This window comes from Lissotriton vulgaris, chromosome 6 (assembly GCF_964263255.1).
Source record: "Lissotriton vulgaris chromosome 6, aLisVul1.2, whole genome shotgun sequence".
In the NCBI taxonomy this organism is placed as follows: Eukaryota; Metazoa; Chordata; class Amphibia; order Caudata; family Salamandridae; genus Lissotriton; species Lissotriton vulgaris.
Window position 1 is genome coordinate 645,456,394 of NC_141694.1, and position 24,628 is coordinate 645,481,021.

At 42.9% G+C, this 24,628-nt stretch overlaps 1 protein-coding gene across 4 annotated transcripts in view; it reads left to right on the forward strand.

Moving 5' to 3' along the window:
- MAP3K7 (mitogen-activated protein kinase kinase kinase 7) overlaps positions 1 to 24,628 on the forward strand; it is a 319,714-nt gene that overhangs the window by 246,104 nt on the left and 48,982 nt on the right. For all 4 annotated transcript variants that reach the window (XM_086926641.1, XM_086926642.1, XM_086926644.1 and 1 more), the window contains one exon: positions 8,531 to 8,645. In XM_086926641.1, coding sequence (XP_086782767.1) covers positions 8,531 to 8,645 — 115 coding nt within the window. The remainder of the gene's footprint in view (positions 1 to 8,530; positions 8,646 to 24,628) is intronic.

Below are 24,628 nucleotides of genomic sequence, written 5' to 3' on the forward strand. Positions count from 1 at the left end.
AAACACTACCCTACACTACACAAGCACTACCCTACACTACACAAACACTACCCTAAACCCTAAAAAATTAACCCCCACCCCAGGCCCAATCCCCCCTTACCTCTCTCTCCTCGTTGTTCCTCTCTTCTCCTGGTTCCTGCTTCACGTCTGTCTCTGAGGGGCGGTGCACGTCATTGTGCGGAAACAGAAGAGCCTCTGTTTCCTCAAGACGACGTGGATCGTCCGATTTTTATTTTTTATTTTTACAAGGCATGTGCATGTACCATACTTACCTTTACAACGAATTTCGTTGTAAAGGCATGCATGGTAAATGCACACTCTTTGTAAAAAAATGCGGAGTAATGGTATGTGGGGTAGGTGCACTATGCGGAGTAATGGTATGGGGGGTCAAAGTCCTCCTCATAAAAAATTCGGTGTGAATGATAGTTACCTCAGAAAGACTTGCATACATAAGGAAGGGCCATTTTGCATTCGCAAACTGACGAATTTTACGTTTCGCTTCGTTTGCGAACGCAAAATGCTTTCATACATCTGGCCCACAATATTTAAGTGGTCCCAAAAACTCTAGGGTATTACATAGATCTTGGCGCACTAAAAAAGTACATAAGATATTTCACCTAGGGTCCTGAGCATGAGTCACCTCTCTAGTATTATGAAAAACGAAGGGCTTTGAACTATTTGCCGGTGGCCTGCTTCCCAGCTTCATATTAAATTCTCTACCCGACAGAAAGTGGTGGCTCTTGCCTAATACGGAAGAATTTTGAACAAGTCATCAATAAGCTCAAACAGGGTATGATACTTTTGATTATTCTTGGGCGAGAAGTTGTCATTCTAGAAATGAATTAGAACCAGATTAAAGTTGCCTGGCATTTTTAAATAAAAAGCCCAGATAAACACACCATTAACTGGTATCTGTGTTATTGAGCTTCGTAATGTAACCTTAACCTCATAGATGCTATTAAACATTCCTCCCCAGTGCTGCGCTGTCCATTGGAACTAGTGCTGAATGGACGTCCAATGGTCGTGCGCAGCACTGGGGAGGTAGTGCTGCCGTCGGCCAATGCACCGAGGCAGCACTTAAGGGGTTAAACCATGTTGTCAAACCAGACCTGGCCCTGCTTGCCACTGTCAGTCTTGGGCCACTTAGTGATGACAGTACACTGTTTTACGTCATTGGGCTTCTCAGTCAACCAGCTGAAATCCCATTTGACTCCATCACAGAGTCCCACCCGGAGTTGTCTGTGGTGACAGATGAGTCAGTGCTGGGTTAGGAAGGTCACCTGGGAAAGGTGGAAATCAAAGGACTCTATTCTGCGCCTGAGATCTGCTTCCACATCAACGTGCCGGAGTTGTGGGTGATTCGGTTGGCGTTAAAGACCTTCCTGCTGACCATTAAGGTGAGGCTGGTGCCTGTGCTCAAGGGGACAAGATCACTGCCTTGTGGTACTACAAGGCTGGGTGGGGTCCAGTGCCAGGAGACTCTATGCCGAGGTCCACCACCTAGCAGGATATTTTAAATTCCTTAGTGTGTAAACTCAACTGTCGACTCCTGGCAGATCACAAAAGATAGTTATAGCCAGAGGTGGCGTAGGGCATCTGCCAACAATGGGGTGAACTCTCTTTTCGCCACTCCTGAGAACGTGCAATGTCCGCACACTTGCATGCCAGAGTTTCCCCAAAAGGCTCTCCCTTGTAGATGCACTCCGCGTGGACTGGTGAATGGTACTTCTCTATACCTTTCCACTTCTCCCTCTCCTGCCCCAAGTTCTGAAAAAGATCAGAAACGACTGGGCCCAAGTCATCCTTAGTACTCCAGACTGGCCCAGGAGAATGTGGATACCAGGACTTCTTCTGGGCAGGAGCATTTGTCCTCGAATCAGGCCGTCTCTTTGGGAGGACCTTCTGTCACAACAGAAGGGCATAGGGGCAGATGTATCAAGATTCCATTTTACGAATCCTAAATAGTGATTTTTTGCAAATCGCTATTTAGAATTCGCAAAATGGAATGTATGTACAAAATCGCTATTTTTTAGCGATTCCTTATTATTCTTTATTTGCAAATTCGCATTTTGCGAATTCGCAAATAAAGAATAATTTCCAATGCATTCCTATGGGCCAGGACGCCCATAGGAATGATAGTGCAGTAATTCTCAAATTGCGAATTTGCAATTTGCTAATCGCAATTTGAGAATTATTTCAAGGGTGCAGGGGTGTCTCAAAGACACCCTGCTGCACCCCTGAAATTTACATGTGTGTGTTTGTGGCACACATACATGCCCTATGGGCATGTCTGTCTGTCACATGCCACCCTCACAAATGCCAAATAGGACATTTTTAAAAGAAATCGCAAATTACCACCAACTACAAGTTGGTGGTAATTTGCGATTTCTTAACACAAAATCGCATTTTCAAAATGTTTCATACATATCATTTAAGGAATCCCAAAATTTGCGATTCCTTAAATGCTATGGCAAAATAAGGAATCGCAAATTATTGAGATTCCTTAAATTGCGATTTTTTCATACATATGAAAAAATGCAAAAAGGCCGTTTGCGAGTTGCAAAGGCCGAAATTCTTCGAATTTCGGCCTTTGCGAGTCGCAAAAGCTTTGATATATCTGGCCCATAGTCTTGTACCAGGCCAGTGGAACCGTCACCCCATGCGTGGAGACTGAGCAGCAATTGTTAAACTCATTTGACCGTCCTCCTGAAGTCGTTGATGGCAGTCTAGGAGCCAGACACCCTTCAACAAAATGTGCTTTTGCCAGGCACTAAAATTTGTTTGCAGCTTAATGCAGTACCCGCCTGACAGACCCATTGCAGGCCAAATGGTCAGATGTATTGTTTTATTTTTATTTTGGCCCAGTAAGGACTTGCTGTTGGCACTGGTAAACGTATATGTCTGTGCTTTTAGCCTTTTAACATTTAACGGGCCAGCTGTCCTTGTTTAATTCATCAGTTGTAATGTGTTTCCCTAAAGGTTTGTGCATGTATTTCTACTTAAGACCTTTGTGATGCCACAGTGGGGCTTGAATATGGCTCTCACATCTCTCATATGTGCCCCTTTTGAACCAGTGCACAGTTATCTATTTCACCTACTCACCATAAAATGTGTCTTTCTGGTTGCAATAAAATCTGCACACCAAGTGAGTGAGCTTCTGGCCAGTTCTATCTAGCCTTCATCTAATACCTTTTTTTAGACAAATTGGTGTTAAACATGCCTGCCTGTTCCTATCGGACAAGACATCACTTCTGACCTACTTTGCTCTATCTCCCTTAAAAGGGAAAAAGAGGCTACATCACTTAGACCTTAAAAGAGCTCTGAGCTTTTACATTGGTCTTATCAGGGAACATCAAGCAGATGATCAGCTGTTTGGGGGATTCTCTGATGCAAAGAAGGAGAGACCATGCAGAATCGTATCATGTGACGATGGATAGTGAAGTCCTCTGTATTAAGATCTTGTATGCATTCGCTAAGGAGCAGCCGCTAGAAGGTCTCGGGGCTTATTCCACCAGGGCAAAGGCTGCTACCACTGATTTGGCACATGGAGTGCCTGTCTTGGATATCTATCTAGCAGCTAAGTGGGCATCAGTGCACATGTTCACGAAGTACTACTGCTTTGACAGGTCTGCTGCTATGGGAAGGACTTTTTGTTCCAAGCCATTCCATAGACCCGCCACATAGGGAGGTACTGTTTTGGTATTTGTTCACAAGGTGAGGAATCTACCCTTAGAAATATCCATCTTTCTGGTGGATACTCTCTCGAACTACAGATATCTCACCACCTTCCTTCTTTCCTCCCTGTTATGTGGAACGGTCTCTTTCCATCTTAAATAGTCCTGATTTCAGGGTTTGCCCACTGCCTGTTCCTATTCACTGATACTCTCTGCATCTCAGGGCACGGACAAGCTTATGAAAAAAAAATTACGCTGGGACAGGACGCATGGGTGGCGCTTCTATGTGGCTTCACTCGCCCCTTCCAGATCAGAACTGAGTCGCACAATGCCACTTACCGGACAACAAGAGGAGTGCTTTTAGAGTTTTCTAAATCCATTCTGGTACAAATGGGGATATTCACAAGTTGAGGAATCTGCCATTAAATAGCATGTCAATCAGAAAGAGTGTTACTAAAGATAAGTAACTTGTTTGTCAGGAGCAAAAGAAACTGATGGTATAAGATGCTAAATCCTGGGCGTATCATTTTTTCCTGGTTTTTTTTGTGCTTGATCAGACCATGGAATAGGTAGCTGGTGTTTCGGTAGTACAGGTGATCCTTCATCGATGCAAAGTAGACTTTGTAGTGCTGGCAATAATAAATGCTCATACTCCACTTGGGCTGAGGGAGCTGACCATCACAGATACACAGACTTCACCTAAGCAGATGGAGCGGTTATGTCCGCATGAATGCTTTTTGTTTGTTAACTTTGCACACCATGCTCATCTAAACAACTGCATTTATTCTTCATTATGCTGTAGGATTAGAACCCTCTCCTGGTGACACTGCATGTTCCTATCCAGCACCTCTTAATTTGGTATTTTCAGTTTATATCAAGCTGACACACTCTGCTTGCTTTGGGTCAGATGTGCTTCTTTTGATACACCTGTAAACTCTGTCAATGTATTCACACTCTGATTTATCCTGTTTAACTTAGATCAGTTCATGTTCCAACGTGCTTAGTCAATTCTGTGTTGTCCTTCCTGGTTTGGTCTGTAATATTATGCAGGACACCATGATCTCAATTTGCGTATTGTGCCAAACTCAAACGTGTTGGCCTGTCAAATGGGAATACTGTCTCAGTGTATGGTGCATGCAGGCAGAGAGCATGGTAAATGCCCTTGACATTTACCTTTTTTCAGTTGAGCGCTGTGCATCGGAACCTACTTCTCTCACCTTCAACAAATAAGTAACTAAGGACTTTACCCAAATACTCTAGAATATTTTTGGATCTTTTTACATTGTTCCTCCTATGTCGCTAACCTAGCTATACCCAGCTTATGAGTCCATAACCAGTGCAAACTCGGCTCTGGGTTGCTTATGTTCTGGGTCAGGTAGGATCTGGCTTGGCAGTTCAAGCTGGAACAGGATCAAGAATGATTTGCATATAGCCGGGTCCAAACTGAGGTGCCATGGTGTGCAAAATTGCTATGTATTGGGGTGCGGCCTGAGTAATTACCAGTGGCTGAGATTAATTCAGGCATTTCATCCATCCCTTTTTGTATTCTTTAGTGTGTCCTCCTATATCCCCTTCTTTCTTCAGTTAAAAATGAGTTGAATGTACTTTCTTTGCTGTTTTTAGCAAAGGGCTGCTGTTTGAGCTAAGTAAAGTTAAGGATACAATTCAAGTAGGTATAATCTACCCTTCTATCTGTCCTGTGAAATGAGCCTCCTAGAAAGAGATGTTGGCCACACCACAGATTTCCACCTACTTGCTAGACAAAATGTTTTTTCCAAGAATTCCAACAGTCATATATTATACCAACCGGCAATGTACAGTTCATAATAGTGGTAATGGACAACATAATGGGGGTGGCTATTAGCCCTCTTGAAACGGTTCACTGCTTAAAATAAATTGACCCTCTCCTTTTTAAGCCATGCTTAGACACAACTGTATTTCTGCGATTGATTGTTCCAATGGCATCCTTCATTCTGTGAGTACTTCAGGTGCGGCTATCCAATACAAAGATCAAATCTTGAAACGCTGGGAGATTTGCTGCTAGAAACTAGACATTTGTGTCATATACCTCTTCTTAGGGGTGCCCTCAGAGGAGCAAGGGGGCATGTGAAAGTTTCACATTGAATGGGGTGCTTGTGGCAGGTTCCCACTGGCTCTGTGTGCCAACTCGTTGTTATGCAGTCAGTGCGCCAGCTGACGGTGTCTTGCTTCTTTCACCTGCGTCTGTAGTATTGTGTGGATGCAAGACAATATATTCTTGTTGTAATACTTTATTCGATATATTCATATCATAAAAGTACAATCATTACTAAACATAAAACCAATGTACAAAGTATTACATCCATTTCATCTTAAAAAAGTTTATAATCTATATACAATTAAAAAGGATAATTACAGAGGACTAAGGTGCATTCTCAATAATATTCATTTATGTGGATGTAGTGGGAGTTTAATTTTTGCTATTACCTAATAGCCTAGGCCGTATGAACCAAGCGCTAGCAAGATACTTTGCAACCCCATAGACAATATACAAGGATGTTGTGTCAGAAGGATACGCAATGCAGTTCTGACGTCTCTAACACATCTCCCTACACACAGGTTTTAACCATCTTGCTCTAGGGTGCTTGTAAGCCTTACAAGCAAACAAAAAGTGAGGTAGAGATTCTTACGTACATGGGCAGCCTGGACAAGTAACATCGTGATCCCTCGCTCCTTTCCACCCCTCTATAAACTTTTTAAGGGGGAGTATACCATATCTCATCTTCAAGAAGAGGGATCTATCTCTTGGAATTTGAATGTAATCCAGAAAGGGCTCTTACTTCCTAGTTGGCTTATGTTCCTGGAATTGGTTAGTCAAAGGCCCCCACTTTGTGCTTTTTAGATCCTCAGCCTCCACCCACTCCAATATATTTTTTTGACAATTTGTTTGTGGTGGGGACTGGGACACCCAAAATTCGGCCATTCCTAAACTCACCACCAACTGCCTCAATTTATTGAGCCACTTTATCTTTTTTGAGGCTTTCAGGTTAATCAACTCATCCAACACCAAGGCATATTTTGCCAATTCTGGTGTCCTTCTCAGGCGCACCCAGAACAGCAAGGGGCTGAGGCGTACTATATACGCAATTGATCGTTTGCCCATGTCTTAAAGAGGGGTTTCAGAGGGGTCGAGTAGGGGAGCAATACTAAGTCTCTCACAAACTTATTCTCAGCTCTTACCAGGTCCATCGTGTTCTCTCCACCCCACAATTCAGAGCCATAAACCGCCGAAGCTAGCGCCTTTCCCTCATAAACTGCGAGGGCCGGGGCTATTGGCCTGCTAATAGACAAGCGCTGATTCCTCAGGATGACTCCGGAAACCCTTTTGAGATTTAGGAGCATTTTTACTACGTGGGAGTCCCATTTCATGTTATTACTCAACCTGACTCCCAAGTAGTCAAATTCTTCCACCACCTCTAGCGCAGCCCCATTTAAAGTGAGATGAACTTTCCTAGCCTTTTTTTGGGGGGGATAGCACCATCATCTTCGTTTTGGTGGTGTTGACAGCTAACCCTCGCTTGTCGCAAAACAAACTAAAGCGATCAAGTAGTTTCTGTTAACCCAATGGCGTTTTGGACATCAGGAGGGTGTAGTCTGCAAAGAGGACGGTAGGTGTTTTCTCCCCGGCCAGGACTGGGGCATCCGCAGGGTCCTCCCTCAAATGGTTTACCACCCCATTGATAAAGAGGGAGAACAATGTCGGAGCCATCACGCAGCCTTGGCTAACATCTCTGTTGACTGGCACCCTCCCTGTTAGCTGGCCTTGGCTCCCCAATGTGCTTGAGGATACGCCAGAATACTAATGAGGAAATATCCTCTTGAGATGTGAAGTATTATAGTCTATGCTGCTTCTGTTATATCTAAGTGCCCGAAGTAAGCAAGAAAAAGGCTTCCTCACTGGTTGGGCACCTGATACACTGTATAATACGGTCCATGGGTCGACACACAACACTGAACTCTCCCATTTTGTCTGACAGCACAGTTTGTTCTTTTAGTTTTTGCCTTTATTTGCAATTAAAGCTGGACAGTCTGGTCAAAGTTCATAAAAGTTGCTAATTTGTAACTTTCATTTTCATGAAAGTTTATGCCCATTATTGCAAGAATTAATAATGTTCTGTTCAGCTTTAGTGTTTCTAGAAATTGGTAGAAGCTTGTAGAAAATATTTATTTGCAAAGGTACACTTCTGCCACACTTGTGGATTGTCCACCTGGGGGAAAATCTAAAAAACTAAGTATCAAAGAGGAATTATGCTGCTGGAAATCTACAAATATGGAGGACATTGGAGCTCAACGTTGGAGTATGAGACTTGTACTCCAAATACTGGAAAAATAAGCCAACATGAGTAGATGGAAGTGTTTCCTTGAGTGCTTTGACCGTGTTTACGTGGTAAAAGCTTCCCTTTGCATTTTGTCGGCTTGAAGATCTATTAAGCTAAAAAATGACTATATAATCTTTTTAGATTGTATTTCAGGGATTGGGTTGTTTTTGTTTGTTTTGTTGTTTGAGCTGTGTCTGTTTTTTAAACGATTGAAAGTTTCAAGCTTTTTTTCTGTGATGCTAGATAGCAACTTTTTATGTATTGTTCAAAGATACCCTTAGGTTTTGTTTTGTGATATTTTAAAACCGTTTAATACATTAAAAATAAAATAATTTTTATATTAAATATGCCTACCTAAACAATATACTGATATTATTTACATAGTTTACTATGTATATGTACTGTATATAATTTGAATGAAAATAGAATGTAGAAGTAAAAGGTAGACAGAAGCAAAAAATCTATTCATAGTTGTTACTTTTTTCATTGTTTATGCAGGAAAGCCGAAATAGCAGCAGGTCATCTAGTCCTAGTGTAAGAATGATAACTACCTCAGGGCCAACCTCTGACAAGCCACCTCGCAGTCTTCCATGGGCACCGGATGAATCATCAGGTAAAATATTTCTTGATTACCTGGTTGGATTTTTATTTTTATTTTTACCAGTTCATTGTTCACTCTTGCTGCATAATTTCCCTGCAAACACGTAGCAGTTATTACATTTGGCTTGAGAGAAGCATTTCTACAACATTGAATTCTGCCTCACTCGTGCAATTTGCTTGTCATTCTGCTGAGCATATTAAAATACTCTATGGCAAAAAAAAAAGTATTGTGAGGAGAGAACCAATCTGCATTTAGGAGCCTCTGAAACACCAATAAAATCCTCATCATGTGGTACAGCTTCAGCCTCTTTTCTGCTGACATAAACTGCATATTTCAATGCTGTGCTTCATATAGATTTACTTGTTTGCTATAAATTTAGTTTTGCTGTTCATTGTTTTCTTCCTGTCAAGCTTGTCACATTTGTTCAATGTCTTAAATGTGTTCATTTCAAAAGACCCTATTAAGAGGTGCTGTTGGTCCGCTTGCTTTATGAGAAGTCGCTGCATGTTCACTCTCTCCCTTCACACAGAGTTGATGGCCATTTTTGCCAGGCTTCCTCACAAAAGAATGAGAAAAGAAAGGATTTCATGTGATTAGTTCCAAAAGATTGTTACCGAAGGTTGAGGTGTTTGTCCTACAAGGGTAAGCTGGTGCCACACAAAATGAAGAATGGACAATTTGTGTTTGATCTCCTTGGAAGATTGCATAACCTTTTGCTAACTATCATCCTCTAGTTTTTGCTATTGTCTGCTCCTGGACAAGGATTTTTTGAGCAATCTATGTAGCAGTCAGGTGCTCTGTTTTGGCTATTTGTGGTTTTGCGGCAAGGCACCTACCTACATTGGCTTTAATGTAGGCTGCTGCCTAAAGACATCACTCACCAAAGAAGGCTGCAACTCGCCATTTGTGGTGTTAACACTGGCTGGTGTGCCATTCCCCTCAGCGCCTAATCTACATGACCTGCAAAGTCCCTGCAGTCAGCATGGAGAACAGGGTTTTGACAATTGCCCAGCCCTTTATCCCATACCAATAATTTCACAAAGACAGCACTTAAGTTTATAGTTAATGATGGCAGAAGCCAGTTCGAGCAAGCCAGAAATTCCCTATACCTTAGAGTATTTTTGGGACCCCTTACAAAAATACAGGAATGATCAGTTGCAGATTGGCTAGTATTTTGCCATCGTTTCAAGAAAAAGCGGTTCTGTCGGGTAGACCTATTATTACTTCAAAATACAATACATGAAATACATCAACAGGGTGTCATATCTATAACTAATAATTTTAGATATAACACCCTGTTGATATGGTATATATTGCGTACTTTGTCACTTTTTCACTATGCACAAATGTCACTAAACAGTATTTTGTACATGATTTTTTTCATTTGATACAAACAAACAGCTCATAACGGAATGAAGTAATTCTGATAAAGATTGAGCACAGACTTAGAGTACTAGTTTTGGTTTTTTCTCCTTGTGTGTGTTGAGAGCATAATTTTTGTATTTCATGTATTGTATTTTGAAGTAATAATATGGCTACCCGACAGAACCGCTTTTTCTTAAAACGTCTATATTACCCAGGTTCTGAGGGAAACAGGGTTACTCCATTGTTTGAACTAGTATTTTGCCATCAACATGACTCCCGCCACCTTGCCATCAACATGACTCCTGCCACCTGTCCCTGGAAAAAAGTCTACTTTCAGTCATTTGATGCCCTCACGCAATGTTATCCTTCTAGCTGCACACATCAGGTTTAGATATGTTTATTGCCATTGAGCAGATCTGATTTGTCTATTATATGAAGGCCCATCAAGACAATGATCAAAGTCAATATAGTTTCTCAAGATTACATTGTTTGACTTTTTGATTAAAGCTGACATTTGGTTTGTGTCCAGGCTTTCCACCTATGGCTCTAATGTGGTTTAAAATCAGAACCCCTTGAGGCAGTAAGTCTTCCTCACTATGGATTTGAAGTTTCCTCTGCATGATAGTCACCTCTACAGATTCAGCTGCCCAGGAGCCATGAGGTCCTTGAATTCCATGCTCACTGAGACAACTGAAGATCACCGCCTAGTATGTGGAACTGCAGATACTTTGCTCCCTGCATCTATTGGGTAGCATGCAGTCCTGAATCAAACTTTCAAAACCTATAATGAGTAGATCTGCCCTTTCCCATTCATAAAGGAAGGCCTTCCCTCTTTAACACTGACATTGGGGTTTTATCCATTTGACCACTGCACACCATTCTCGTTCTCAAGCCATTTAAACCTTCCTTCTAGCCCACTGGGACCTTCTCCAAATTGGATTTACCATGTTGCCCAATTCCAAGTTCAGACTTGTTGAATTCTTGAGTTTAGTGGGTACCCCCTGTCCTGTGTGTACCCCTGCTGTTGGAAAATCGTGACCATTACTTCCCTTTTACGATATGGATATCTGCAGTTTAGTACCCCAGAGGGTGCACAGTACGAGCCACGATGGGTGCTGATGTTCTACATCTGTCCCCGCGCAAGATACTTAAAATATCAGAGACCATTTGGTACCTAAATGGTCTCTAGTTGAACTTCGTTCCAACTATTGGACTCTTGGTAGCAGCACTGAGCTAGACACAGCGTTGTCAACATCCTAAATTCTTCACTATTTTGTTTTGGTGAGAACCTTATTGATTTTGGGCTTGTTGTCAGGGCAACAAAACTATTTTTGTATTGATTTTGTGGAACTCAGATGCTCGTTCTGAGAAAATTGAAATAAAGGGGAAGACTTATCATAGCAAACTTGCTACAGTGTGTTCTTCAGTCTGGCACCTGTCAATTTGACTGAGCAAACATTAGAGTGCACAACTTAAGAATGCTACTGAAAGCCCAGAGCATTCAAAATTATATTTTAATTCAAACCTCTGGTTAACAATATCTGCAGCACTGCCACGTCTCTTATGACAGGATAAAATCAATGCCCTCCTCCAGCTGATTTAGTCAGACATTGAAAGCATGCTTCTAAGGCTTCAATCACCCATTATGTTTTCGCATGCCTTGGAATGCTGTAAGAGTATTGGTCTTCTTCCACATGAAGTAATTCATGCATAATATGAGACCATAGAAATCTATTCAAAAGGTGTTTGGTTAAGTTAGTTGTCGAATTGCTGGCTGCCTTTTTCCCTGTTATTCTTTAAATATTCCATCAATTCTAGAGAAGGGCTGCTCCCAATTTTAAAGGGATGTCCCCTAAAGAGCCCGGAGGGTTTAAACCCTTTGCTGTATGTCACAGGCAAATGTCTGTGATGGACCCTCAGCTGGTTTGTCTGTAGTGCCTGGAGCTGAACCACAACTCCATGAACTAGCCTGACTGCTGCACCATGAATCCAAAGGCGACTGGAGCGAAATCTGAAGCTCCTGGCATACCAACAGCAGAGGACTCCACTCTACTCCAGGTCCCGGTCACGTGGAAGGTCCCTGGCACGCTCTTGCATTTGTTCTCATCTGTCCTCATCGAGGCTCAAGTCTCCGCTGGGTTAGTCCCACAAATAAAAAAACTAAAGAAGTCGAAGCACGCTTGGGTTTCGCTGCACCAGTCCGGGTCGTTAGACAAAGTGTGGCAATGACGCTGCAAGTGGAGGCCCTGCTCTTGCATTCCATCCGCAAAGCCTACTCCACTCCCTGAATTTCCCAGAGCCGGAGCGACCCAAAACAACTTAAGGTATTGAAATCCAACAGCTGGATCCCTTTGGGAAGAAGTTTTTCTCTTTTGGAAGCCTTGCACTGTAGTCTGTGAATACTGCATGCCTCTTGGGTCGATATAGCCACACTATGTGGGACTCAGTTGTGCAAGTGCCGACTATGGTCCCAGAAACGCACAAACCATCCTGAACCAGGTCTTTGCTGATGGCAGGAACACGGCATAGTTCACCATCAGATGCTCCTGGACACAACAGACTCACTGAGCAGGGCTATTGCTTCTCCTGTGGCACTCCGCTGCCACTCCTGACAAAGGTTATCTGGCTCTCCGGGGTATGTCCAGGCATCCCTCATGGAAATGCCCTTTAGTGGCACTCTTGGATTCAACAACAAAGCTGATTCAGTGCTTTAGAACTTCAGGGAGAGAAGAGTCACCGCACGGTTGTTGGGGCTTGCCATGGTCCGAAATAACCCTCTCCCGCTTTTTGCCTCTTCCATGGCTATGGCTATGGTAGGGGCTGTCAGCCATGTCCCTTCCAGTAGAAGCACCAAGGCCACAGGCTTCTCATCCTTTTTGTGGCAGCAAATGCAGCTCCAACAAGTCCAGTGGGAGCTAAGGCTACAGATCTGCCCAGTCCGCCATCCTGACCCCGGAAGCCACAGTCTCCAAACCCCTTTAGCATGCCCTCACAACAATTCAGACATCCTGTTGGAGACAAGACCAGGCACCAACTGCCCCAGTGGCAAGCCATAACTTCAGACAAGTTAGTGTTCCAGATTGTTCGGTGGGGTTACACCATTCTGTTCTTGGTAACCCTGCCGCCCTTGCCACCATCCTCGGATCGGCAGACGGAGGACCAGCTCCCCTAATTGTGCCAGGAAGTACAGGCTCTTTTGGCTAAATGCGCCATCGAGAGTGTGCCGGCATCATAAGTAGGTAGTGCTTGCTATTCCTGATACGTTCTGGTGCCAAAGAAGGACTAAAGCCTCCACCATATCCTACATCTATGCCTCCCTCAATGCCTCCTTGACAAAAGATAAATTCAAGATGCTAACACGTATTCAAGTTCTGCCTTTACTGGACCCTAGAAACTTGAGAGTAGTGTTGGCCCTGCTGGATGCATATTTTCATATTCCTATCCTCAGGCACCTGGGCATACCCTACAGTTCACTGTGGGTCAGGAGCATTTCTAGTTCACTGTGCTCCCATTTGGCCTTGCCAATCCCCTTCTAGCGTTTATGAAGGTGGTGATGGTGGTTGCTGCACATCTGCAGATGTCGGTGGTACGAGTCTTCCCCTACATCTACTGGCTGTAGAAGACAGGCTCACCATTGACAGTCATTACCCTCTTCCAGATACTGTGGACCTTATGCATTCACTGGAATTCACTGTCAAAGTGCCGAAGTCACACTTGACTTCTTCTCAGATGCTTTCTTTTATTTGGATCATTCTGGACACAGGTCAATTCTGCATCTACCTTCCGGAGTGGCGAGTCCAGGACAATCTGGCTACGATCCCTATGTTTGAACCTCAGTCCTGGATTCCTGTGAGACTGACTCTGAGACTGCTGGGTTTCTTGGCCTTCAGCATTTAGTTGGTGAAGTACACCCAATGGCATATGTCGACTCTGCAAAAGGCTCCCTATGGGCAAAGCACAGGGGTAATCTCTCTGACCTGGTTAAGATATTGTTGGCGATTACGAAAGATCTGCAGTGGTGGTTAACAGACCACGATTGGGTCCGTGGCAGACCCCTTCACCACCCAGAACTGACAGTGACGATGCGTTGCTTCTTGGATCGATCGGGCAAAAATCAGGGAGAGGTGGACTTCAGGGGTCTCTGTCTCCAGCCGAGACTCAGCTTCAAATCAGGCTTTAGCTTGTCATTTAAAGCTTTCCTACCTTCCATCAAAGGGAAGCTGGTCCACGTGTTCACAGACAACACTGCCGTCATGTGGCACTGCAACAAGCAGTGCCTAGTGGGGTCACAGACTCTGTGCATGCCTGGAGCATAAGGACACTTTCCTGGTCATGCAGTATCTGCAGGATTTCTAAACGGTACATCGGACATACTCAGCCGTCGATGCCTTGAGGACCACGCCTGGAATCTTTATCCGTCGGTGACTCAAGGTAGCTTTCAGGACTGGGAAGAACCTTGTCTAGAGCTATTTGCCTCCACCCTGAACGTCTAATGTCAACATTACTGCATGCTGGAGTTTCCAAAGTGGCTGTCGCTGTGAGACACAATCCGACTAGATTTTAATACAGTACTCCTTCTAGCAGATACCTCTGCTTTCCCGAGTTCTGAAAAACAACATAACTGCCAGATCAAGTCATGCTGGTGTCTTCGGATTAGGCTAGGAAAGTATGGTATCCAGAACACCTGAGCATGATCATTTGACTGCCGATCAGGCTGCCTTTTCAGAAGGATCTACTGTTGCAGCAACAGGGCAAGATCCTGCACCCAAACCTGCACACGCTCCACTTTTATGTGTTGAGATTAAGTGGTGACAGTTGAGAGTATTCAGCCTCTCTCCCGAGATCTGTGACATGATCTTGGCAGCCAGGCAACCATCAACAAAAACTGTATATGCCTGCTATTGGGACAAGTTTGTGTCTTGAAGTGCTAAGAAACACATTATCCACCAATAGGATTATAATTTGGTTTTAACCCTTTTGATGTGTTTTCCCTTGAAACCCATGCCTAGCTTTTACCTCTGAGCTTTGACAATCAAGACATTCTTTTTGGTGGCTATCACTTCGACCAGGCCAGTCAGCTAGCTGCAGGCTTTTTCTTTTCCACCTCCGTACACCAGCTTTTTCCTAGACAAAGTAGTTCTCCAAACCATTGTCTCTTTTCTGCCAAAGGTTGTGATACCCTTCCACTTTTTTTTTATTTATTTTTTATTGGAGTTCATGGTGCAATAAGGAAATACATAAATAAATAGCCATAAGCAAGGTAGAAGAACATCTGATACATATATAAGCAGTTAAATAACACAATTTTTTATGTGGGGATAAAAATTATATAGAAAATCGGTCAATAAATATAGCAATACAGTACATTTCAAATTCTTATTCTATCGTCCAGCCATTTCTTAACCGGGGCCCATAATCGTCTTCCCATTTCTCGTTTTTTAACACCTTTAAATTCATAGAGGCCAGACTCAATATTGTAAATGGCCAAGAATCTAGAGATCCACATCTGAAAAGACGGGGCTGTAACATCCTTCCATCCGGCCGAGATTATGATTCTGAGCACGGCGACCGACATAAAAACCAAAGCAGCCTCGTCATCTGTTAAAACCAATTTAGAATCTGAGCCAAATAACATCAGTGTTGGGGATAGATCGATCTTATGACCTAGCAACCCCTCCCAGAATGTTGTTATTCCATCCAGGGCGGGGGCCAGTCGCTCACAGGTAAAAAACATATGTAGTAGGTCGGCTTGCCCCTTATTACATCTCGGGCAGCAATCATCATTCCTAACACCCCAAGCAAATAATTTAGCCGGTGTATGGTACAGATTAAAAAACTGTTTTAAAATGCTGTGCTCGTAAGTTGGACACCCAAAAAATCTTTTTATTCAAGCTTAATGCTAAGTCCAAATCTACATCCGGGTTTCCCAATTTAGTTGCCCAGTCACTTTCTACTTTTCCTACATCGTTCTGTAATCTGGACACCAGCATGTTGTAAACATCTTTTATCTTCCTACACCTTCTTCTTATACCCTCAACCACAGGAAAGTCTACGAGGGGTTTGAGCTTTGGCCTACAAGCCTGTAAGATACCGGAGATTTGACCATATATAAGCCATTGATTTGAAGAGAGGCCATATCTCCTTTGCATGTCCTCAAACCCGCTTATCTTATCTCCTACCATTAGGTCTCCAATAGTCTTAACCCCTAAACCCTTCCAGACTTGTAGGATCCCATCATTACTTAAGTGCGGAAAAAGGCTAGAATTTACCAAGAGGAGAGAAGGGTTGACTTTAGGGATATGAACATTTTTTAAGATTGATTTCCATACTTGCCATGCACCTAGCAGGAGCTTAAATCGTGCCTTCCATATAGAACCTATATTCCAGTTCCGTCAGCAGTAGACCAGTAGCATTCCCCCCCCCATCAGTAGTTTGAAGATGGGAGGGGGACCCTGGTTGTCTGTAATAGTCGCATCATTGTCGCATTGAAACAGGATTGACATCTGGATTAGGAGACAGGTCCAGTGATACAATCTCAGGTTCGGAAGTGCCATCCCACCCCTTTCCCACGGAAGGGACATAAGGGTCGTTGAACGTCTAACCTTACCGTACTGCCATATGAACCTGATAAAGACAGACTCTAATTGCTTCAGAATTTTCTCCTCAATATATAGGGGAATGGCTCTAAATAGATAAAGCACCCTTGGAAACATCGCCATTTTTACGGCATTTACTCTCCCGACCAGCGAAAGATGAAGGGCATCCATCCTTTTCAGTTCTAACTCTATGGATTTAATGAGGGGGGGGGGTAATTCTCTTCCACTATCCTACCTACTATAGCATTTATCTTAACCCCTAAATATACCGCAGAATCAACATACCTTGGGTCGGGTCTTGGTATGTTCCTAGAGCAGATTATCTGGGTTTCAGATTCATTCATAAGATATCCAGAACCTTGACCGAAAAGTTTAGCCATCTGTACCAGTTCTGGGAGTATAATTAACAAAGAAGGGAGGTAGAGTCACGGCGGAGCAGCACAGGGTGGTAGAAGGAGGCCAATATAGGCGGATTTCATTGTGGATCCACCTACCTACCTTGATGCCCAGGATTTGCTCATGAGGCAATAGACAACAAAGACCATGAGACATGTGATTACATGATCCGAAGAACCGCTGTAGGCACATTGTAGCCGTTTTTAAGAGTGTTATGACTTTTTAGAAAAATTAAGATAACCCCAATTTTTCTTAGAAAAACGTGAGTAGGGTTGGGAGTTGTGCCCCGTCCTGAAGAAGGTACACCAGTACCGAAACATGTCGACGCACACCAGAGGTTTTGTCCCTAATTAAGACAAAAAACCTCATCCTTTTGCACACCTTTTAACAGCACCAGCCAGGGGTACGAAATAAAGTTTTTTTCATTTTACCCACTAGCCAGGTACTTTTTAAATTTTTCACTACACCTCCCACTCACATCAATCCCTTTTTCACTTACACTCAACACACACCACACATAGTCCAACTTGTCAACGCTCCCGCGTAGTCGCAGGTCGCAGCGTGCCGCATCCCTTTAGCGGGGTGCGAAGACCCCGATGATGAAGCATGACACCAAGGGGCCTGTTGGTGTGTGAGGGGTATTTTACACAACACTGAGTGTCCCCTTTCCCTTTGATGCACACTGATAGTAGGATTCTTCTTGTTTATTTACCAGTTCTGGGAGTGCCTGCTGCGGGTCTGTTGTAATAACCGCCAGATCATCCGCGTAAGCTAAGATCTTGTTTTCGTAGCTATTATAAATCACTGGAGATATTCTAGGGCACTCTAAAATCTTCTGAATGAGCGGATCAATGTATAGAGCGAATAGTATGGGGGAGCAGGGACAACCCTGCCGTGTCCCTCTACTTATCTTAAACTTATCTGATTTCTCTCCCATTGCCGTAATTGTCGCTTCTGGGTCTATATACATAGCTTTGATAGCCCTAACAATATTTGGACCAAAACCTCTCCCGGCCAGAATGCTCCAGAGGAAGCTCCACTCCACCCGATCAAAAGCTTTTTCTGCGTCGAGCAGGATCATGGCCATCCCTCCCCCCACGGCTTCCTGGGCATCAAACAAAGTTATTGCTCTAGATGTGTGATCTGTCGTACCACGCCAAGGAACAAAACCGTGTTGCCATGGAGAGACAAGACCGCCTATGATCCTGCCCAACCTCTTCGCCCCAGATCCTTGAATATAACTTGGTATCAGCATTTATTAAGGATATAGGTCGATATGACCCCCGATTCTCTGCTGGTTTGCCTTTCTTATGAAAGACTATAATGTTAGTTTCTTTCCATGAATCGGCGACCACCCCAGAGTAAAGTATCCCATTAAAAAGATCTACTAAAAGAGGAGCGATCTCTTTTTCAATAGCTTTGTAAACCTCCGAGGGGAGACCATCAGGACCAGATGCTTTCCCTGGCGCTAATTCTCGCAGGGCAGATAAGACTTCCTCAGACGTAATATCCTTATCAAGTGCTTTTCTTGTTGTATCATCCAAACACGGTCCTCTGTCAATACATCTCTCATCCTGATCATTATTAAAAGGATCCTTCTCATATAATTTCTGATAGTATTTTTTTAATACCACTAGGATATCTTTTATCTCTGTATATGTTATCCCTTCCTCTTCTATACATGGAATCGCATTCTTTGTTTTTCCTGTCTGATCTGGAGTGCAAATGCTCTATCAGTTTGCTCTCCCGTTTCATACCTCTTTGCCCTTGATGATTGGTACTCCCCTATTGCTTTCTGTGTAACCTCCTTCTGCAGTGCCGCTTTTACTGCCAACAGAACTCCCTGACTAGCCTCAGTATTACTGCCAGTAGCAATATCCTTTATATGATGTTCTTCCACCTCAACTAATTTGACCATTAGTCTCTCTACTTCGCTTCTATCTTCTTTTCTAAGCCTGGAAGCACAGCTGATTGTTTCTCCTCTTAGAGCGGATTTGAAAGCCTCCCAGACCCCCTTTCGCGATGTGTTATATCTATTTGCCGCAAAAAATTTGCCAGCCCATTTATTCAAATGATCCACAAATCTGCTATCTGCTAACAGCCTTCTTTCAAAGGTCCAGTTTGTTTTAGACCGTTCTAGCCCTCCCATATCGTAGTTTAGCAGCAAGGGGTTGTGATCTGAAATGACCCTTGGGAGTCTACTTATCTTAACTTTTTCAGATTCCAAAACAAAGACAAAAAAGTAGTCCAATCTTGAATATCTCTGGGCTGGATTTGAATAGTAAGTATAACCTAGATTTGAAGGTTCTTTAACTCTCCATAGATCCTGAAGCCCATGAGAAGCTAACATAGATTGAACCGCCTTAAAGACTTTAGGTTTTCTTCCCTGATACGATGTGCCCATCCCCCATTCAGATGAGATATTTAAATCTCCCGTAAACACCAGAGGAGAGGGCCAATTTGCAAGCTCTATTTCTAGGAAATCGTAAATTTCTGGATCGTCCTCATTAGAACCATACACATTACAGATCGTTAGACCCAGCTCCATCTCAATAATCACCCATCTTCCATTACTATCTACTTTCACCTTCTTCGCTTTCCCTAAACTTTTTCTTCCTAGAATGGCAACCCCTCTGATTGTTGATGTTTGAGTTGTACAGGCTAATAGTTCAAATCCATTTATACAAAGCAAATTTCTCTTAGACCAAGGGAGGTGGGTCTCTTGTAAGCAGAGAAGATGTTTTACTACATATGCTAGTTTCTGCCTTTTCCTCCAATCATTTAATCCCCCCACATTCATTGTACATATATTAATGCGTTTCATCACTTAGAGTGTTACAACCTGTATCAAAAATCCTTTCAAAGATCATTTTCCTTGCTTGCCTCCGTTGACCTTTACCTATTCTGCACCATTCCTTCCTTTTTCCATTTTTTTTTGTTTTCTTCTCACCCACCCTTCCCCCTCCCTTCCCCCCTCCCCTCTTACACCTCCACCCCCCAACCAGTCCCTGAGGCATCCTGGGACCAAGGGGCCCCAGGTATGGACGATCGAGTTATCCTAGTATCACCGCCTGCTTGATCGCCTGAGAATTTTTATTTTCCCTTATTTTTTAGCCATATAGCGTTTCAGATGGTTAGCTTTAGTATTTCCCCTCCTATGTTCTTAGTTCAGAGAGTTCATGCAAGTAAGCTTCAGCTTGGCTATTGCTTGTGAAGTTCTTTGTCTTTCCTTTGTAGAGTACTCTCAGGCGCGCTGGATTCAGCAACCGTTGCGTGTGCAAAATCTGGACGGACAAAGAAGTTATTTCCTTGAAATTCTTTCCTGCTCGTTGGTCTAGCCAGGTCGTAAATTGTTTCTCTTAAAAGAAAGTTTCCGAAGCAAACCAGAATGGCTCTTGGGTACTATTTTTCTTTAATAGGACTTTTGGGTAGTGTCAGAGGGAAGCGATGAGCACGTTGTACTTCTCGTTCCAATTCCCATTTTGATAGTTTGGGCATGGAGGACTTCAAAAGGTTTACAATATAGCCCTTGACATCACTTCCTTCTGCCCCTTCTGCGATTCCCAAAAATCGAAAATTGTTTCTTCCCCGATTTTCAAGGTCCTCCACCTTTATCATCAAGTCTTCGATAATAGCAGATTGAGATTTTTCTTTAACCTGGAGTTTGATGACATCTGCTTCTAGATTTTCGGTGGGGCTCTCCACGAAGCCATCCTATCCACTATCTCCATACAGGTATTATCTACCTTCTGGATAGCGCCTTGGAGTTGTTGAAACGCGTCATGATTCCTTTGACTATCTGTTTTGACGTCCAATTGAAAATCCTTTATGGTCTTCAGGACCTCAATGATGGTTCTGGAGAGCCTCCTAATTTGTCGGTATCATGGTGTTGTTGCTTTCCCTTACTTTTACTCGATTCAGCTGCCCCAATTTTGGGATTTTTAAGTTCTGTGTCTCCTTTCAATGTAGGAGTCGGACTTTTCCGGAGGGGTCTATGTTTTTCTTTGCTTGGTCCTGGTTGCTCCCCTGATCCGTTGTTTCATCATCTAGTGGTTTGTGTGGTTTTCTAAATTTGGATTTCTTCTTCTCCATTTTTTTTTAGAAGCCAAGTCTTGACCCGGTTCGTTATTATTATTGATCTTTAGCTCGGTTACTTCCAGATTAGCGGTTGGTGAGTTTTCATCCTCGCTAGCCGCACTTGTGCCTTCAATATCACTTTCAATTTCGCTAGTGATCGAGACCCCAGTTTCATAGATTTCGGAGTTAGATTCCTCTGACGAATCTTCGCCCCCAACTTCCGTTTCTTTATCCCCAGCTTTAATTTGTCCATTAGCATCCACATAGTCCCGTTCTTGATCGATCAGATCTGTAGCCATTTCCGCCTTTTTTTCACTAGTGCTAGTTGGATTTATTCCATTACTAGAACTCCTATTGATCAATACGTCCTTTAGCTTTCCATTATCATTGAGAGTGCTGCTACTGTCGTCTCCCTTGTCTCCTTCCTTCAGGGTTTCCTTTTCCTTTTCCTTTTCCTTTGAGAGTGGTGTAAATATGTTAGATATCCTTGGTTGTGATTCATCGCACAAACCTGTTAGTTTAGCTGCAGCCTTCAAGTTTTTAATAGTTTGCACTCTTTTAGCTTTTTTAAGCAAAAGTTCAATATTCTCTCAACAGCCAACAGATCACACTGTTTACTTTTTTCTCCACCTCACCCCTTTAAGTATGAAGAGACTTTACCACCTGGACCCTAAAACAGCACTGTCATTCTATATCAACTTTACTAAAGAACATGGGGTGGGCGATCAACTCTTTGTACGCTTCACTAGAACAAAGAAGGGGAAAGCAGTGCAGAAATGGACCATCTCCAGATGAATTGTACTCTGCTTTCAGATCTGCTCCGTATTTGCTTAGAAGCACCCCCCTAAGGTTCAAAGCTGTGTCTACTGCTTTAGCTCATGGATTTACTGTCCTGGACATCTGTCAGGCTTCTACATGGGCATCCTTGCGCACATTTACCAAACGCTACTGCTTTGACAGTGAGGTCCGTGGTGATGGGCACTTCACCCTTTCAGCCCTCCAGGACTTTTAGGTCTAAACCTGTTTGCGGTATTGCATTTGTCTCTTAAGGTAAGGAATCTACAGCTAAATGTCTCCATCAGATAAGCAAGTTACTTATCTTCGGTAACATCAGATCTGCTAACCGTTTTTTCTACCTAAAAAGGTCTTTGTAGGCCCTTACTATTTGCACACTGTACGATCAGCCTTCTGTTAAGGGTGTCAGGATTTAAGCCTGAAGTACCGCAGGCCATACTAAATCTTCTGTTTGATAAAGAACATCTTTTAGGACCTCAAGTAGACACAGCCCTTGAAAAAATGGAGGACACTGAGGTAGCAATATCAATGGGAGCTCTGTAAATTAAAACACACTGTGGTTCTTTTCGTAGGTCCAATTTGCAACAAGGCGCAGAAACACCTACCACAGATGCCTCTGGGTCACAATACAAAAATCTAGGACAAACCTCTACATCTAGAACCCTCTACAGGTCTTCTTATAGAGGAAACTATTTTAAAGGAAAAGGCAGAGGAAAGCACACCCGTTCCTCAAATGCCAATAACAAGCAATGACTTCCTTACCATTCCTCCAGAACATCTAACACCTGTTGTGGGCCGTCTTCAACAGTTTCTCAACAATTGGAAATCAATCACCACAGACCAATGGATCTTTGACATTATCCAACATGGTTATTGTCTGGAGCTCATAACTCCTCCTCTAAATATCCCACCTCGCAAGCACAAACTATCTACACAACATGAAATCCTTCTGAAACGAGATAATAGCTCTGTTACAAAAGGGAACAATAGAACCAGTTACACAACAACTTGAGGTAAGAGGAATATGCTCACTATACTTCCTTATCCCCCAAAAATATGGATCCCTGCGGCCCATTCTAGATCTTAGACCATTAACCACATGGCTGCTAAGGCAATTCCCCTCCTGTGCTGCAGATCCTCCTTTCTCATTGTTCATGACGAGCTCAGCTCGTCATAAGCACACGACCAGTGTACTGCATGACGAGCTGAGCTCGTCATGAGCAGCGAAGGGGTTAAATCATATTGTATCCAAATACTTTCATATGGTCACTCTCCAAGAGATCATTCCGTTATTACAGAAAAGGGACTAAAAGACACCTATTTCCATATTCACCCTGCACACAGGAAATACCTTAGAATTGTATTTCAGAGAAACGTTATTAGTTCAAAGTTCTTCCCTTTGGGATTATCACTGCACCAAGAGTATTCACAAAATGTCTAGCACTAGTAGCAAATCTGCACAGACAAAATTTTCAGGTCTTCCCATATCTAGACGACTGGCTACTCAAAGCAAACAACTTCAATCTTTGCAAAATATACACACACAAAAACCTAAATTTGCTAGATCAACTAGGGCTAGTTCTCAACCTACGAAAGTCTCATATACAACCAGATATTGCTCAGTTGTACCTAGGGGCCATGCTCAACACACACCTATTAGCATACCCACACACAGAGTACACAACATAGTAACATTAATTAAACAGTTTCAAACAAGAAGTCACATTCCTGCAAAAACATTTCTCAGACATCTAGGCATAATGGCGTCCTGTATTTACGTAGTCCCACGTGCCAGACTAAATAGAAGATCTCTACTGCAATGTCTCTCTCAACAATGGACTCAATCACTGGGTCAGCTTCACAATTTAGTGTTGGTAGACAGCCGCACACATCACTCTCTGCAATGGTGGAATCCACAAAATCTATCCAAGCGGCGGTCGTTTCAGGACTCAGTTTTCCAAATGATTCTAACAGATTCATCCCTAACAGGTTGGGAAGCACATCTCAACAGCCTCCCTATTCAGGGAGTATGGAATTCAAAACACCAGAATCTTCATATAAATCACCTAGAGCTGCAAGCTATTCGTCTAGCAATCAAAGAATTCCTACCTCACCTACAACACAAAGCTGTCCTAATTCGAACAGATAACATGACAAGTATGTATTTACATAAACGAGGGGGGGGGGGCACTTCCTCCAATTATCTTATCTGGCATAGACAATAAGGAGGTTAGCAATACACCACAACATTAACTTGCTAGCAGAACATGTCCCAGGGAGAAGCAATCAAATTGCGAACTTTCTGAGCAGAACACAACAGCAAGTCTACGAATGGGAAATTCACCCCAACGTTCTTCAACCATACTTTCACAAGTGGAGGTTTCCACAAGTAGACCTATTTGCAACAAAAGAAAAAGCGAAATGCCCACACTTCGCAAGCAGGTATCCACACCATCAAATGACTGGCATCTTTGAATCTTTATAAAGTCATGTATAAGGATTAATATTTAGAAACATACTTATATTCGATTCACTAGAAGGGTGCAGAGCTACTTTTTGTGTATTAAATACAGGCATTAACCCTTTTCTTTCTAATACATTGTGACAGAGTAGTACTTAGAACTAACCCAAAATTCCTATCAAAGGTGGTTTCTAATTTTCATATCCATCAATCCATTGATTTACCTGTTTTTATTTGAAACCAGACACAGTTGCATAAAGGGCATTACACACTTTAGATGTCAAAAGGGCACTAATGTACAAAAC